General features: G+C 38.9%; 1 protein-coding gene across 5 annotated transcripts in view; it reads right to left on the bottom strand.

Moving 5' to 3' along the window:
• Nucleotides 1-15,487, bottom strand: part of apaf1 (apoptotic peptidase activating factor 1) — a 46,963-nt gene that overhangs the window by 31,204 nt on the left and 272 nt on the right. For 2 of the 5 annotated variants that reach the window (XM_048154386.1, XM_048154384.1), the window contains exons 2-23: nt 12,781-12,982; nt 12,513-12,702; nt 12,233-12,430; nt 11,866-12,055; nt 11,017-11,129; nt 10,543-10,674; nt 10,064-10,302; nt 9,774-9,941; nt 9,565-9,696; nt 9,340-9,453; nt 7,373-7,557; nt 7,161-7,287; nt 6,957-7,082; nt 6,612-6,752; nt 5,485-5,610; nt 4,982-5,134; nt 4,555-4,683; nt 2,992-3,117; nt 2,777-2,896; nt 2,560-2,685; nt 1,639-1,755; nt 735-857 (exon numbers count right to left, since the gene is read on the bottom strand). In XM_048154386.1, coding sequence (XP_048010343.1) covers nt 735-857; nt 1,639-1,755; nt 2,560-2,685; nt 2,777-2,896; nt 2,992-3,117; nt 4,555-4,683; nt 4,982-5,134; nt 5,485-5,610; nt 6,612-6,752; nt 6,957-7,082; nt 7,161-7,287; nt 7,373-7,557; nt 9,340-9,453; nt 9,565-9,696; nt 9,774-9,941; nt 10,064-10,302; nt 10,543-10,674; nt 11,017-11,129; nt 11,866-12,055; nt 12,233-12,430; nt 12,513-12,702; nt 12,781-12,918 — 3,213 coding nt within the window. In that variant the 5' untranslated portion in view covers nt 12,919-12,982. Of the gene's footprint in view, nt 1-734; nt 858-1,638; nt 1,756-2,559; nt 2,686-2,776; nt 2,897-2,991; nt 3,118-4,554; nt 4,684-4,981; nt 5,135-5,484; nt 5,611-6,611; nt 6,753-6,956; nt 7,083-7,160; nt 7,288-7,372; nt 7,558-9,339; nt 9,454-9,564; nt 9,697-9,773; nt 9,942-10,063; nt 10,303-10,542; nt 10,675-11,016; nt 11,130-11,865; nt 12,056-12,232; nt 12,431-12,512; nt 12,703-12,780; nt 12,983-15,284; nt 15,441-15,487 lie in introns of those variants that run through there. The other 3 variants (XM_048154385.1, XM_048154387.1, XM_048154389.1) reach the window with 3 other exon arrangements.

The raw sequence follows: 15,487 nt of genomic DNA, 5'->3' as shown, positions 1-15,487 counted from the left end.
AGACCCGGTGATTGGACTGCGGGATGAAAATAACAGCGTTTCGACGACATGGCGACAAACAAACTCTACAAACGCAACTCTTGTGTATTCCTGTGGGCGGAGGTTAGTCAAAAAACTGTTTTAGTGACGTCATTAAAGGAGGAAGTAGTGGGATGTAGTCCAAACTGGCCGTTCGATGTAGGCGACTTCTGTTAAATAAAATATCTCGCTTGGCATTGAACTTTGAGCTTTAAAATTTTACAGATTTTATTTATACTCGAACAACAACATTACACACTAACTAAAGTTTGAAACATGGGATCACGAAGAACGGGACCTTTAATGGTTGTCACTATCCGTTCCTACAGAATTTTAATGGGCGTGCAGCTGTTCACAACCATCAATTACTAAAAAGTCTTCCTCACACTTCCTCTGCTTGTCATCAACGCAATGAATCAGTGAGCCCTGTAATGACCCATCGCATAAAACTTCTCAAACTAACAGAACAGCTGCAGCAGAAGTTCGTGAGCATGTGGCGTAATTACTAAATTGCACCTGCGAATCAGACTTGTCATTCAACTGTCCTCACAGCCAAAAAAATAAGGGTTATACAAAAAAAAAAAAAAAAAAAAAAAAAAAAAAAAAAAAAACTTCACTCAAGTGTTTGAAATAATATAAAGTATATATATATTTATTTTTAATTTATTTTTTCCCCCTCTGATCTCAATTATACAAAACAGCTGCAAGTGAATTACCCGAACAGTAGCATCTTCTGAGGATGTGATGAGGGTTTCGCTGTCATCAGTGAACTGACAGTGGTGAACAGTCCTAGTGTGACCTGAGAGCTTCACCGTTTTTCCAGATGCAACCTCAAACACCTTCAGAGAATGTAAAAAAAAATGCAAAACAAATTAAATTAGTGCAGAATAAACTAAGTTGCAATAGTTTCTGATAACTTGTTTGTGTACAATTATGAATTCAGTTGTTTAATAACTACATCTAATACACCTGAAATTGAGAAAACGTAAAAAAGGTGATAGAAATGTTCAGAAAAATGAAGATATACACTTGGGGAGCGAACTTATGACAACATTACACAAAGAGCTAAATGGGACAGGAAAAAAAAAAAAAAATCCTTAAAAAGGACTTTTTTTTTTGTTAATGGAATGTTAAGGAACACATTATGTAAACGACTACAGAGTTGCACTCTGCATTGACCTCAAGATAACATTTAAACATTAAACACTAATGACAAATACAGTTATAATATTAAACTTTGGCAGTTAATACATCAATATTCCTCCATGTAAATGTGATTAAAGCAGTTTATAAGAGCACACTTGAAGGTGGGTCAGTTCACCCTTCTCTGTCAGGCATTCAAGAAGACTGACTATCGGCCCTCTCTGCTGCATCTAAAACTTCAAAACGCAAACTTAAAGCTGCCTGAGGCTATGGGAATGTGTGCTGTGTTTTTGGAAAGAAAATAAGAGGTATTTGTGCTTTCAGGCTGGTGTTCTGGTCTTGTCACAAAAAAAAAAAAAATAATCTAACCCTTTAAGAGCAGCTTAATATTTTTGTTAGAAACTTCAATATTCAGGATTTTTCTCATTGTCAATGAACAGTCCATAATACATTCACATACACTTCCACTCACCATACCTGCACTGTACCTGTCTCTAGCCCTAGTGCCAGCACAAAATCACGCTGTAAGTTCAGCAGCTGCAAGGTTCTCCATCCAACGTTCTTCAGAAACTGTCTAACTTTGACTCTTCCTGTCTGCGCACATACACAAACACAGTCCTCATCTCTCTAGTACAACTCAATTTTTCTGTGATTTCATTGATGCCACACTCTCCTTGGGGGGGAAAAAAAACCATGCATGAAATGCACCATTACAGACTAACTGCATTCACAACACTACAACTGCTTTAGTTCTGCACATCCATCTGGCGCCCTCTGGTGTTTCAAAATGGTACCAGCATTACTGCAGGTGAAGCAAAGCCTTGCATTTAGAAGCTGCAATTCAAACTTCATAAAATGTTAATCAATTTTTCTAAACATTTCAGTTCAAAAATTAGATCAAAAATCTAGATCAAAATTAGAATGACCACAAAAATAACCTCAGTTTAAATATATACAAATAAATTGGATGAGTTTAAATAAAATAAATAATAAAAAAAAAAGAAGCTTTTGTAATTTGCATGTGGTAAACATTATGTCACAGCTGCTGTCAACAGATTCATTTGTATTGAACCTTGAACACTAAAGGTTTCTCCACCGTCCCAAACATATCAGTAACATCCACTGTACAAAACAGGAGGACAACGCTCGCCTCCAGCATGACAACATTCAGTAGAGAAAGAAGGGAAGGGTTTGGGAAAGGAAGGGCGAGAGATTAGAGGGCTGAGTGCAGTTCTCAGTAAATCTCATTGCCGGAGGTGAGTCAAAACACCCACAAGCATCCTGAAGGCTATTTTTACCCAGAGTGCTTTGCATGCCCAAAGACTTGTATTCAAAATGATTATAACATTAGGATGAGACGGCTCAAGATGACAATACCCCACAGGTGAGCTGCAGTACCTGTACAGTTCCATCCTCAGTTCCCAGGGAGACAAAAGCAGCATTTCTGCTGATACAAGTACAGCGAATTCTGGACGGCAACTCTTCACTCTCATATAGAGTAGCGCCTTTGGATCCAGTCTGTACCTGGAGATTCACAATGAAACATGACATGTCTTATAAAAAGCTCATTTAAAAAAAAAAAAAAAAAAAAAATCACAATCTAGGTGGACAGTACCTGTAATCGGTTTCTGCTGTCGGGCGCCACTATTGTAACATCACTATGGGAGAAGATAACATCAGTGTCCCTCTTCAGAGCCACAGCAGAGGAGGTGTGAACCTGATCCGTCTCCCACAGCTAGACAAACGTTAACACTTGTTGTGATAACAGGTCAATACTGTTCAAAGAATGACTGCAAAAATTGTGACTGAGAGGGACCAAAGCTAGCTTACTCTGATAGTCTGATCATCAGAAGAGGACAGCAGCAGTGAGCCGTCAGGTGAAAACTGGACACAATGAACCCAGCTCAGGTGACCGTTGCATTCGGCTTTCTTTTTACTGGTCTCAAGATTCCATAGCTTTAAAAAAAAAAGAAGAAAAAAAAAAAAAAAAAAAAAAAAAAAAAACCCTATTAAGCTGAACTGTTGTCATCGTTGATAAACGTTTGTCTGAGAAAGGTCTAATGAAATGTATTGGCTGCTGAAAATTAAGTTTTGCATCACAGGATTAAGTTATATTATAGATTACTTAGATTAAGTATATTATATTATATTATATTATATTATATATACACACACGTGTGTGTGTGTGTGTGTGTGTGTGTGTGTGTGTGTGTGTGTGTGTGTGTGTGTGTGTGTGTGTGTGTGTGTGTGTGTGTGTGTGTGTGTGTGTGTGTGTGTGTGTGTGTGTGTGTGTGTGTGTGTGTGTGTGTGTGTGTGTGTGTGTGTGTGTGTGTGTGTGTGTGTGTGTGTGTGTGTGTGTGTGTGTGTGTGTGTGTGTGTGTGTGTGTGTGTGTGTGTGTGTGTGTGTGTGTGTGTGTGTGTGTGTGTGTGTGTGTGTGTGTGTGTGTGTGTGTGTGTATATATATATATATATATATATATATATATATATATATATATATATATATATATATATATATATATATATATATATATATATATATATATATATATATATATATATATATATATATATATATATATATAAAAATTGGGGGGGGCGGGGTGGAGTTACAATTTAAAATAACATTTCACAATATTACCGTTTTTACTGCATTTTTGATTTGACCATAAGAGACCCAAATGTTTGAACCATGTACTATAAAGAAAAACAGTAACATTTTACAATAAGGTTCATTAGTTGTATTATTACATTATCTGTATTATTGACTAAAGATGATAATTGCAAACTTGGTGACCATAAGAGACCCAAACGTTTGAACCATGTACTATAAAGAAAACGGTAACATTTTACAATAAGGTTCATTAGTTAAACATTAATGTATTAACTAACATGAACTAACCATGAGCAATACATTTGTTACTGTATTTAACTAATGTTAATGAAGATTAGTAATGAAACCACAGTTGTTCATTGTTCATAGTACATTAATGCTAACAAGATTTTAATAATGTATTAGTAAATGTTAAAGTTAACATTAAGATTAATAAGCGCTGTATAAGTGCAGTTCATTATTAGTTCATGTTAACTAATGAACCTTATTGTAAAGTGTTACCAACAATACATTTAAATTGCTTCCCTCAGACACAGAAGCTAAAACACAGCATGACATTTAGGAGTAACAGCATATTTAAGTGATTATATAAGTGATTTACAAGCAAACAAACATTTTGATCTGTTGGTCACACAAACCTTACGAGTTATAAGGCAATATGCTTTGAAAGGACATGTATTGTGAAAAGCGCTATACAAATGTAAAATATGTTTGGAAGTGCTGGGTATACACTAATAAAGGAATGATCTGCACATTTTAACGCTGTGGTGTGGCGTACCTCTACAGCGTAATGAGAGAGCGCGACAGCCAGCAGGCTGCTGTTGGGACACGCGTGGCAATACTGAACTGTGCTCAGACGACTCGTCTTCATTTCCAGCAGCATGTCTGATGTCTGTACGTCAAACACCTACATGCATACAATACAAACAACATACAGTTAAAACAAAAACCATGAGCACAGAAGCAGAAACAATCACCCACAGTATGTTAATCTAATCTGTTCATGCTTTACCTTTAATTTGTGCATTAAAGTACATTATCATAGGATTTTTCCTATGACCATTTTTATTCGTTTGTGGGATTGGTCTGAATCAGACTTCAAAATAAATAAATAAAATGAAAATAAAGCTGTTACAGGCAGCAAATCAAAAATATTGAGTGGCAGTGCCAACTCATTTCACAACACCACTCGCAAAATCACTTACAAACACAGCGTTCCTGGCAGCACAAATGATCCGTGAGCTGTCAGCTGACCAAGTGCTGCATTTCACAATGGCTTTTATTTCATCGTCACTCTCTGGGAAAAAACTATTGACATCAATTGATTTCCACTCGTTCGCGGATGACACCTCAAACAGCTGCCAGATACAAAAGACAAAGTGCATAAGAGGTCATCTGTATTATTGACTAAAGATGATCCACCAGTTTGAGCCTAATAAAAGGTGAATTTAAATATATACAAGAAAAAAAACATCTAGTCTTGTTTTTATTTCCAGTAAAGTACATTTTTAATATAAAAGTTGTTAAAAAAAAATATATATACATATGTAAAAGGTTAAAAAAAATTAAATGCACAATTAAAATATACATTATGATACGCACATGCACATACTACAACAAGTAAATAAGCAAATAAACAATCAAGTAATCAAATAACAGCAATAAAAACAACTAGGCATCAGGCAAAACAGTTTTGAAATGGCCTTACCTTCAAGGTGCCGTCACTGGATGAAGTGGCGAGGTAGACGTCGTCAGGGGAGAAGCAGCAGTGATTGACGGGTTCCATGTGTCCAAACATAGTGTTTTGAGATGTCTGCTTGTTGGGGTTCCATAGCTGCAGCAAAGATGGACACGGAAAGAGTAAGAGGCAGGACACATGGATTCAGGAAGAAAGGGATAATGTATGCTTTGTGTAGGTGTCTTGATCACTCTGCCAGGGTTTATTGAACAGGACAGCCAATATAAGAGAACATATTTAGTCTTGTTTAACACATCTTCTGTTACATTCTCTAAATCTCATTTCAGGGTGTTTCTTTCACTCTTCAAGCAGAGATATTCCACGAAATGCCCCTTTTGTGTTCACGCCTCCACTGGGGGGGTGCTCTCATTACGTTTTTGACACCTGTGCGCTCACTGTTTTCACACCCTCAAATGAATACAGCTAAACTGCAGACTCCTGCTGTCACACTCCTACAGATTTCCCACAATTCTCTGAAAATTTCACAAGCTGTAAAGATTACACGGCTGCCCCGTTCCCCTCCTCTGCTGTTCCGAGTGAGCATCCTACCAGCTGTCATTCTCATTACTCATGTTCACCAAATCTGCCTCTAAATGTGGAAAGAGGAAATGGAGGGTGCGAAAAAAAGATTTAATAATCAAACGCTTTGGAGCACCACTACCACACACCTGTTTCGCCTGCTACGCACCAGTGACTTTTTGAGTACCTCAAAAAGACTCATGAACTCATGAGTAATCAGTCAGAATCATTGCTGAAGTGGAGTCATTGGAGTGGTTACTGAATTAACTCTGAACCAATCATGTCAGAAAGATTAGTGTTAGAAGTGCTTATGGTTTATTAGGATAATTACTGACTGAATATTCATACAATGAACCTCAAGAGGTTCACGTTCACAAATTTAGTAATAAATGAGAAAGTTAATTTAAAATACTAGTAAAAGAAATTCTAAAAATCAAAAAAAAAAAAATTATGTAAACAAAGTAAATTAATCTACATAATTTTTTAATTGAATTATTATTGTAGTCAACTTCTAAACTACTAAAAATTCAAAAAACTAAATTAAAAACAGAAGTCAAAAACTCTTAAAAACATCTGACCTTGGTGTTGGTGAATTTGTCATTTGAGCAGGTGGCCAGCAGGACACGTCGGCCTGTGTTGGTGAACTGGCAGTGGTTTATCTGTTCCTCGTGTTCCTCCGCAAACACTTTCATAAGAATACCTCGCTCAACATTCCACAACTACAACACACAAAACACTTCTCATTTTCCTGACTCATTTTTGAACAATGTTCACCCAGCATTTTGTATTATAAACAGCATGCAGGTTTGGAACAACATGAAGTTGAATATTAAAAGAATTATATTCCAGAGCAGAGCAAACTGTTGCCCTACAAAAAGATATTGACCTATAAATAAAATTGGCACAAAGACAGACACACAGACCTTAACCTTCCTGTCACTAGAGCAGGTTGCTATGTAACGGTCATCGGGGGAGAAGGCGCAGCACAGAATATCTTCGTCATGAGCCTGAAGCTCCAGAAGTTTCTCTCCAGAGGTTGTTTTAAACACCTAACGAAGACAAATATAGTAGGCAAATATTTTCCAGACACATAAACCTGCAGTGTCAGGACACAAATGGATATTTACCCGCAACATCTTGCTGGCCCCGCAAGAGGCAATTTTACTCCCATCTTTGGAAAAGCAGGCATAGTAGACAGACCCCTGGTGAGGATGCATGACCAGCCGGGACAAACTGTCCTGACTATTTTTGTTCCTTAAGAGTCAAATCACTTTCAATCAAAATCTCATTTACTACACGAAAGTCACTGTATGAGGCAGTGAAATATAGGGATACATACACCCAATCCAGATAGAGCTGCCCTCTGCTGGCCCTTTTCTGCGCTTGCATCAAGGCCTGCCTGTAAACCTCGGAGCACGCGGGCTGAGAGAGAGCCAACTGTATGACATCAGGAAACGGTCTCTGCTCCAGCTGATGTCCATTCAGAGAGAGGAACTCCTGAAACTGCAGTCTCACCTCACTATTCTGTGGGGAAACATTACATGTATCATTTATCAAACCGACCAGGAGGAAGCACGTTATTGTGGATAAGATAATGAAAGTAATTTTATGCGATTGAAATGTTCTATTGCTTTCATACAGTTTTGCCAGTTTAAACAAAACTAAGAGCATAAAGAGCTTTTTTTTCCCCCCCACACAGGCCTTTTTAATCAGTCCCTCCAGAAAAACGCGATTATGCGATCGCCTGATTTAATGCATAATCAGCCAAAGTCCGCATATTTATGCGGGGGTCGCATTTTTTCAAATACGCCGCACTTTCGCCGCATAAATTGCCGATTTCAGCAAGCAAAATATATGCGGGGCTAGCATGATTTCATAATCCCTGTATTTTCGTTGCAAAAAAGTCACATATATCTTAGCAGAAAGTTGAAAAATGTTGCGTTTACATCACACAAGTAAAGCGCCATTATTTTTCCCCCTATTGCCATGGGAACCTTATGAAGTGACGTAATTACGCGACGTAAACATCATCTGCAAACCCCGCGGTGAAACCATGATGAAGCAGACAAATTCTCATTTGCAAACAAAAATAAGTGCAAAAGACCGCGCGAACTTGTTTGACTCAATGTTTTGTAAGTTTGAGCCATGTGTTAATTAAAGGGATAGTTCACCCAAAAATGAAAATTTGATGTTTATCTGCTTACCCCCAGCGCATCCAAGATGTAGGTGTCTTTGTTTCTTCAGTAGAACACAAATGATGATTTTTAACTCCAACCGTTGCCGTCTGTCAGTCAAATAATGCTAGTGGATGGGAACTTCTACAATAAGAGTAAATAAAACTTGCTTAGACAAATCCAAATTAAACCCTGCAGCTTGTGACGACACATTGATGTCCTAAGACAAGAAACGATCGGTTTGTGTGAGAAACCGAACAGTATTTGTATCATTTTTTACCTCTAATACACCACTATGTCCAACGGCATTCATCACTCGATTCGTTTGGTCTGATCGCGCTCTGACAACGGCAGTGATGTCTCGCTCTCATTGAAGCATATGCGCGAGACATCACATGGACATAGTGGTGTATTAGAGGTAAAAAATGATATAAATACTGTTCGGTTTCGTGTCTTAGGACATCAATGTGTCATCACGAGCCGCAGGGTTTAATTTGGATTTGTCTGTTGTGTTTTATTTACTCTTATAGTCCAAGTTCCCGCTGACTTGCATTATGACTTGCATTATACCACTGACAGACGGCAGCGGTTGCAGTTAAAAATCATAATTTGTGTTCTACTGAAGAAACAGACACCTACATCTTGGATGCGCTGGGGGTAAGCAGATAAACATCAAATTTTCATTTTTGGGTGAACTATCCCTTTAAGGTCTGAAATAAAGCAGAATGAGAACTTAAATATTCTGTGATTTAGTATGCTTATTATAGGAAGTAATAAGAAATGACTCTTTACATTAAGGTAGTAGCCTAGTGAGAACAATGAGTTGGGGGAAATCACCTTTTTTTCTCTTTTTTAATCAAGCCGCAGTTTTTGCAAGTTCCCGCAATTTCATCGCATAAAATTGCAAAAATATCCCGCATATTCCATCGCATTTGTTAAGAAAACGTGCCGCAAAGTCAAGGATTTTTGCCCGCAACAATCACAAAAAAAATCCGCGTTTTTCTGGAAGGACTGTTTTAAACATAAATCATTGTTTTCTGTGGCAATTTTTCCAATTAAATGCAAACCATTTCTGAACGGGATGTACAATTGAGGAACATCAATACAAATCTAACTAAAACTGTATAAATACCTCTGTATCTAGTATTTCACCATATTCTACATAGTCGTTGATAAGATGGGCAGATCCCATAATCTGAGCTTTTTCTTTGACCCAGTCCAAGGAAAACATCAGTGAATAAAGCTCCTAAAAAAGAAAGGAGAATTTCATGTTCATAACGAAAGAGTAATCATAAGAAGATCCTACATAAATTCCAGAGGAGTGTAACTGTTAGTGTAGGTCATACTGTAGCATTACCTTAGACAGTCCCGCTTTAGCCATGTGGTATGGGAGGAAGTGGTACCAATACAAACATTCTTTATCTCCAGAGCTGGGTGGGCTTTTATTGTAGAACTGCTGGTATTGACGGACCATCTTTTTATGTAGTTCCTACAGAAAAAATTACTTCAGACGGTTCTTTGGTGGTCTCTCTTTTAAAAAAATAAATAAAATGTAACGTAACTCACAGCCATTTGATCACGATTCAGTTCAGTGAGAAAGTCCAGCTGCAGATCGTGAAGGTAATAGAGATACGGTCGCTGGTTACAGTCCCGAAACAGCAGGGATTTATTCACAAATTCCTGTAGGACATCCTCCACCTCCTCCAACTCAAGACCCCACAGCACCGAGAGAACCTGCATTACAGCAAAATAAACTTTGAAATAATTTATTCTAATGCGGTCATATTTTTTTGTATGATAACCATAAATTATGAATCAAAATAAATGACACCGAGACATGAGATTGTGTGTCAGACCTTAGCAGGCACTTTGATGTCTTTCTGCATGATGCTCAGGTCTCTGTATAGATCTCTGTGTTCAGGCTCCAGAACTTGCAGGCTGGCATCCATGGCCTGGTCCAGAGCTTCATAGTCGTAGGACGATGACTTACGGATCCGCTTGAATTGCTTCTTCTGCAGCTGCCGAAGGTAGTAGCTCCAGCGTTCAGGGAACTCCCTCAACAGAGCTCCAATTAGAGAAACCACCAAAGGAGAACCTAACGGAAGGAGAAACATTTACAACGGTCAGGTGTTATTAAAAGGAGATGATTTACAAAGTCATTAAATTTGTAACCTTAATCTAGACAAAAATGATTTCAGAACAAGATCTCGTGATGTGAACATGACATAGTGTTCATAAGGTTAGGTAGAGGACAACGAACAGGTGAGAAATGCTGTTCTTGGGAACTGTCACCTTTCATAACGTTTCAGTTTTGCATAAAAAGGGCGAGTCGTACCTTTACATTCGCTCACAATGCTGCGGGCCTGTTCTGGAAGTGCATGTGGCTTCCCATTTACATACAAAGCAAGAATTTCCAAGGCTTTCTCCTCCTCTAGGCCGCTTTCAACAGGCACTTCTAACCTTGTACCTTCACAAATACAAAGCACATAGAAACCGGATGAACCCTTACTTTTTTAAATGAAATTAGAACGTTAAATGAATTGCGCAAGATAACAGCAACAATAGAGACAAAAGAACATATCTCTCATAACCTCAGCTGAAAATAGCTTATCTCCAAGACCAGCTGCTCTCCATTATCAGAGTCTTACGTAACTTCATTTAGTGCAGGATTTGCCTTGAATTTAATTCGAAACTCAGTCGCAAGCAGGCACGAGATCCAACTAGTCACTAACTAAACTAGACTTTTTAGAAATAACTACTCACTGTGCTAATGCAATGCAAACTGGACACACTAAAATTAACTACTCACCGCTTACGGAGTCAGCCAGACCTCGGTTGCGCGTGGTCAGAAGAACTCGGCACTGAATATCAAAGGACCTGAGTGCATAGCTGTCCCAGACATCGTCCAGAATCAGCAGGGACCTGATGGATGTACATAAGAGGAAGCAGCTGATAACAAGGGAAATGCAGCAGTTTTTAAATATCACAATTGTTTTTTTGTTTTGGAGGGTTATAATAAAAAATACATTAGGGCCGACCACAAATAAAGATTCTGGTCTACTAGCAGTCGTTCATTTTAAGCAATTAGTCGACTAATTTATTAATAAACCATATAAATCATAAAGAGCCTTTAATGCCTACACAGTCTAATCAGCGTTCAAGCGCACACACAAAGCTTGCAACGGTCCACTGGCAGAAGTAATGATTATGAATGTGTCAGGGAAAAACAGCAGGGAGACTGCTTTAACATTTTAATAATTGATTGATAAAGTAGTGTTTTCTGTATTTTCAGCTGCAGTGATGAAGTTGACAATGCCGACTCGTCATCTCCGCACTATATTTTTCATGTCTGTGCAAACCTGACATTTCAAAAGTTTTCATTGAGTTTTCGTTCTTTTTTCAGCATGCTTAAGTTCAAAGAGAGACGGCAGAAAGTGCACCCGGTTTGCTTTCATTATTTTACAAAAGTACAACATTTTGTTATTGTGAGTGCACACATAAAAGTAGACCCTTCACAGATTCAAGGTCTGTATAATCAAAAATGTGTATAATCACTTCCTGTGGAATTTTTTCCCCTCCAACTAAGAGACTGATAAAATTTTGGTCGACTAAGCCTCTTCTTGTGGGCAGCACTAGACCACATCCTTCCAGAACTCACCTGGGGAACCTGCGGAGTATTAGGAACCGCAGGCGCTCTTTGGCCTCCTCCACAGAGCAGGGTGGCCGCTGGCTGGCTTCTGAACTTTGACCCTGCTCCAAACGGAAACATAGAGACTGCATCCTTACCAGCAGGTCTGACCGCTCACATTGGCCAACAGAAAGCCAGTGAACACCACCTGGAAAACACTCTGAAGAAGAGAGAGAAAAAAAATACATACAGTAATATGGGCATGTTTAGCCTAGTGGGCTTTTAGAAAATAAACTTAATACATACTTTAACTCTGAATAGTGTGTCCCTATAGTCACTTATTTTCAAACAAACACTGCTTTTTTACTTGATCATTTGACAACACTAAAACACTAACCCTTAATGAGGGCATGGTCCCGAACAGCCTCAGCAGCCATCACAGACTTCCCTGAACCCGCCATGCCAAACACTATAACCCACCCCGGTGTATTCTGCAGCTTGTACAGCATCTGCCGGATCAGGTTCAGCAGAGCGGGTCGGCTCACGAACACCACGGGTCTCTGAGGCACCCCACCTTCGCTCAGAATTGCCTGGACTAGAATAAAAGCAAACAAAAACTATAGTATCTCATACTTGCCTACTTCAAAAGACAAGTTCATACACGTCCAAGTGGTTACCAGAAGGAGACACTCCATCAGCAAAGCTCCTCTCTCCCTCAGGGCTGAGCAGAGGCAGGTCACTATGAAGGAGGTTGGCTAGATCTCCGTAACTCTCTCTGATCAGTGCGTTGTAGAAGGAGATGTATGCCCTGTTGTCTTTCCTCAACAGCACCTCGAGCAGGGCTGCGGCCTGCTCTCTTCTAGTGGCCTGGAGAAGCAGAAATAGGGAAACTTGACTTGAATTCTTTTTTTATAGAAGTAAAACAGAGCATTTTGAACAACAGACCTTGCTGAGCACCATCGCTTCTTCATCATTGCTCAAGACGCCATCGCTGATCATGTGGTCCATCAAGTAGGAGGCTTTGATGTCCTGCTCCAGAGTGCCTTTGGAGCGCAGCAGACAGCTGCGAGCACGTTCCTCCATCTCCACATAAGCTGCGGTGCTCTTCTGAGGAACACTGCAGTTCAACAGGGCAGGATGTGTCAAACTAAGTGGGAGAGAGCATACAAATTAGGCATTTTATTTACTCAAAAGAGGCCATATTACAGACAATCAGAACATGATCTTTTATCCGTTTAGTAACCATGGCGATTTCTGTTAGAATCTTTAAGTTATCGTATTTCAGATCCTAATTTAAGAAGGCCTTTTCACACCAAGGATGAAAACTCGAACTACAAAATAGGGAAGTCAACACCACAATTACATTCACCGGCCACTTTATTAGGTACACCTTGCTAGTACCGGGTTGGACCCACTTTTGTCTTCAGAAGTACATTAACTCATCATGGCATAGATTCAACAAGGTGCTGGAAACATTCCACAGAGATTTTGGTCCATATTGACATGAGAGCATCACATAGTTGCTGCAGATCTGTCAGCTGCACATCCATGATGCAAATCTCTCGTTTCCCTACATCCAATAAGTGCTCTATTGTATTGAGATTTGGTGACTGTGGAGGGCATTTGAGTATAGTGAACTCATTGCCATGTTCAAGAAACCAGTTTGAGATTATTTGAGCTTGGCACATTATCTTGCTGGAAGTAGCCATCAGAAGATTGGGACGCTGTGGTCATAAGGAATGGATATGGTCAGCAACTATACTCAATACGGTGCCATTTAAACAATGCTCAATTGCTACTAAGGGGCCCAAAGTGTGCCAAGAAAATCTCCCCCACACCATTACACCAACACCAGCCTGAACCATGGATACAAGGCAAAATGGAGCCATGCTTTCATGTTGTTTGTGCCAAAATCTTCTATTGTGCAATTTTGGTGAGCCCGTGCGAAATGCAGCCTCAGTTCCCTGTTCTTAGCTGACAAGAGTGAGTGGCATACCATGTGGTCCTCGGCTGCTGTAGCCCATCTGCTTCACGGTACAACGTGTGCATTACTGCATTTAGAGATGCTCTTCCAAACACCTCAGTTGTAATGAGTTATTTGAGTGACTGTTGCCTTTCTATCAACTCGAACCAGGCATCAACCTCATGGACCTCTGGCATCAACAAGGCATTGTCACCCACAGATTTGCCCCTCACTGGATATTTTCTTTTTTCTGGTCATTTTCTGTAAACCCTAGAGAAGGTTGTGCGTGAAAATCCCAGCAGATCAGCGGTTTCTAAAACACTGAATCCAGCCTGTTTGGCACCAACAACCATGCCACGCTCACTTAAATCACCTTTCTTCCCGAATCTGATGCTCAGTTTGAAATTCAGCAGATTGTCTTGACCATGTCTACATTGAGTTGATGCCATGCGATTGGCCGATTGGATATTTGCATTAACAGGCTGTTAAACAGGTTTACCTAATTAATTGGCCAGTGAGTATATAACCATAATACACAATATCAAGGAACAATACTTTCAGAAGAAAGTGGCAGAATACAAACAAGGCATTGAGGCATTTAGGCATTGATGTGGAATATTAAATTTATCAATATAGTTATCTTTATAGTTATATAGTTCCTAGTGTGAACAGGCCTTTAGAATGGGAGGTAGAAAGTCATATATCCACTCAGGTCCATTTGGAAATGGACATTTAGGGAAAAAAACTGCTGCTCCCAATAGATTTTTAAACTCTAAGGCAAATAGTTCCAATCCTGGCACATCAAATTACATAAAATCCACTAATAAATAATAACAGCTGAATTATATCACTGCACAGCACTGTTCAAATAAGCCAGGAACTGTTTCCTATCAAAGGATGCCAAAGGATGAACTTTCTTAATGTATTAATAATAATAATAATAATAATAATAATAATAACAACAACAACATATTAAGTGGCTGTTATCATTTAAGTGTATTAAATCGTAACAGCTGAAACTGGTAAGTCGCCACTTCTGGTCAATTAAGCCAAGCACTATTTCTGCTAGCGGAAGAATGGCACAAGGATAAGTTTGCTTAATAATAATAACCTTAATAAATAGCTGTTAATATACTTAAATAGTAACAGCAAGTAAAACTAACGTTTATTAACAAATTAACCTTAATATTTTTTATTGCTTTATATAAAACATGGGACTTATGATCATGCTGTATGGTAATGGCAACAAATGCTACGCTTCAAAGTGTCTAACAACCGCCTTTAAACCATAAACTCAGTCAAGTGGGCAAACCTTTTTTACCTGGTCGTGCATGACAGGCCTTATCAAACTTATGAATCAGACAACAGTTCAAAATATAACCAACAACATGAGCAGCATATGTTAAACAAGTACACTAAACCAAAACTAAGACTTCGTTAACATAACGAGACAAAATAAAAATAAACACTGTTAGGTAGCACTTACTGTCATGTCACTGAATAAAAAGCAAAAACTGTCAGTCTCACACTATACAAATAATAAATGTTGTGAATAATTCATGCCAACAAAGGCACGCGAGAAAACATTAGTTCAGAACCTGTATTGAGAACCTACTAGGACGCTCAGTACGAATTAAATGTGTTCGACATGTTTAATTTATAGACTCAGGTGTGGCTCATCAGCCCCTA

Source organism: Megalobrama amblycephala, linkage group LG14 (assembly GCF_018812025.1).
Source record: "Megalobrama amblycephala isolate DHTTF-2021 linkage group LG14, ASM1881202v1, whole genome shotgun sequence".
In the NCBI taxonomy this organism is placed as follows: domain Eukaryota; kingdom Metazoa; phylum Chordata; class Actinopteri; order Cypriniformes; family Xenocyprididae; genus Megalobrama; species Megalobrama amblycephala.
Note: the sequence above shows the minus strand (reverse complement) of the source record. Positions and strands in the feature narration are given on the sequence as shown.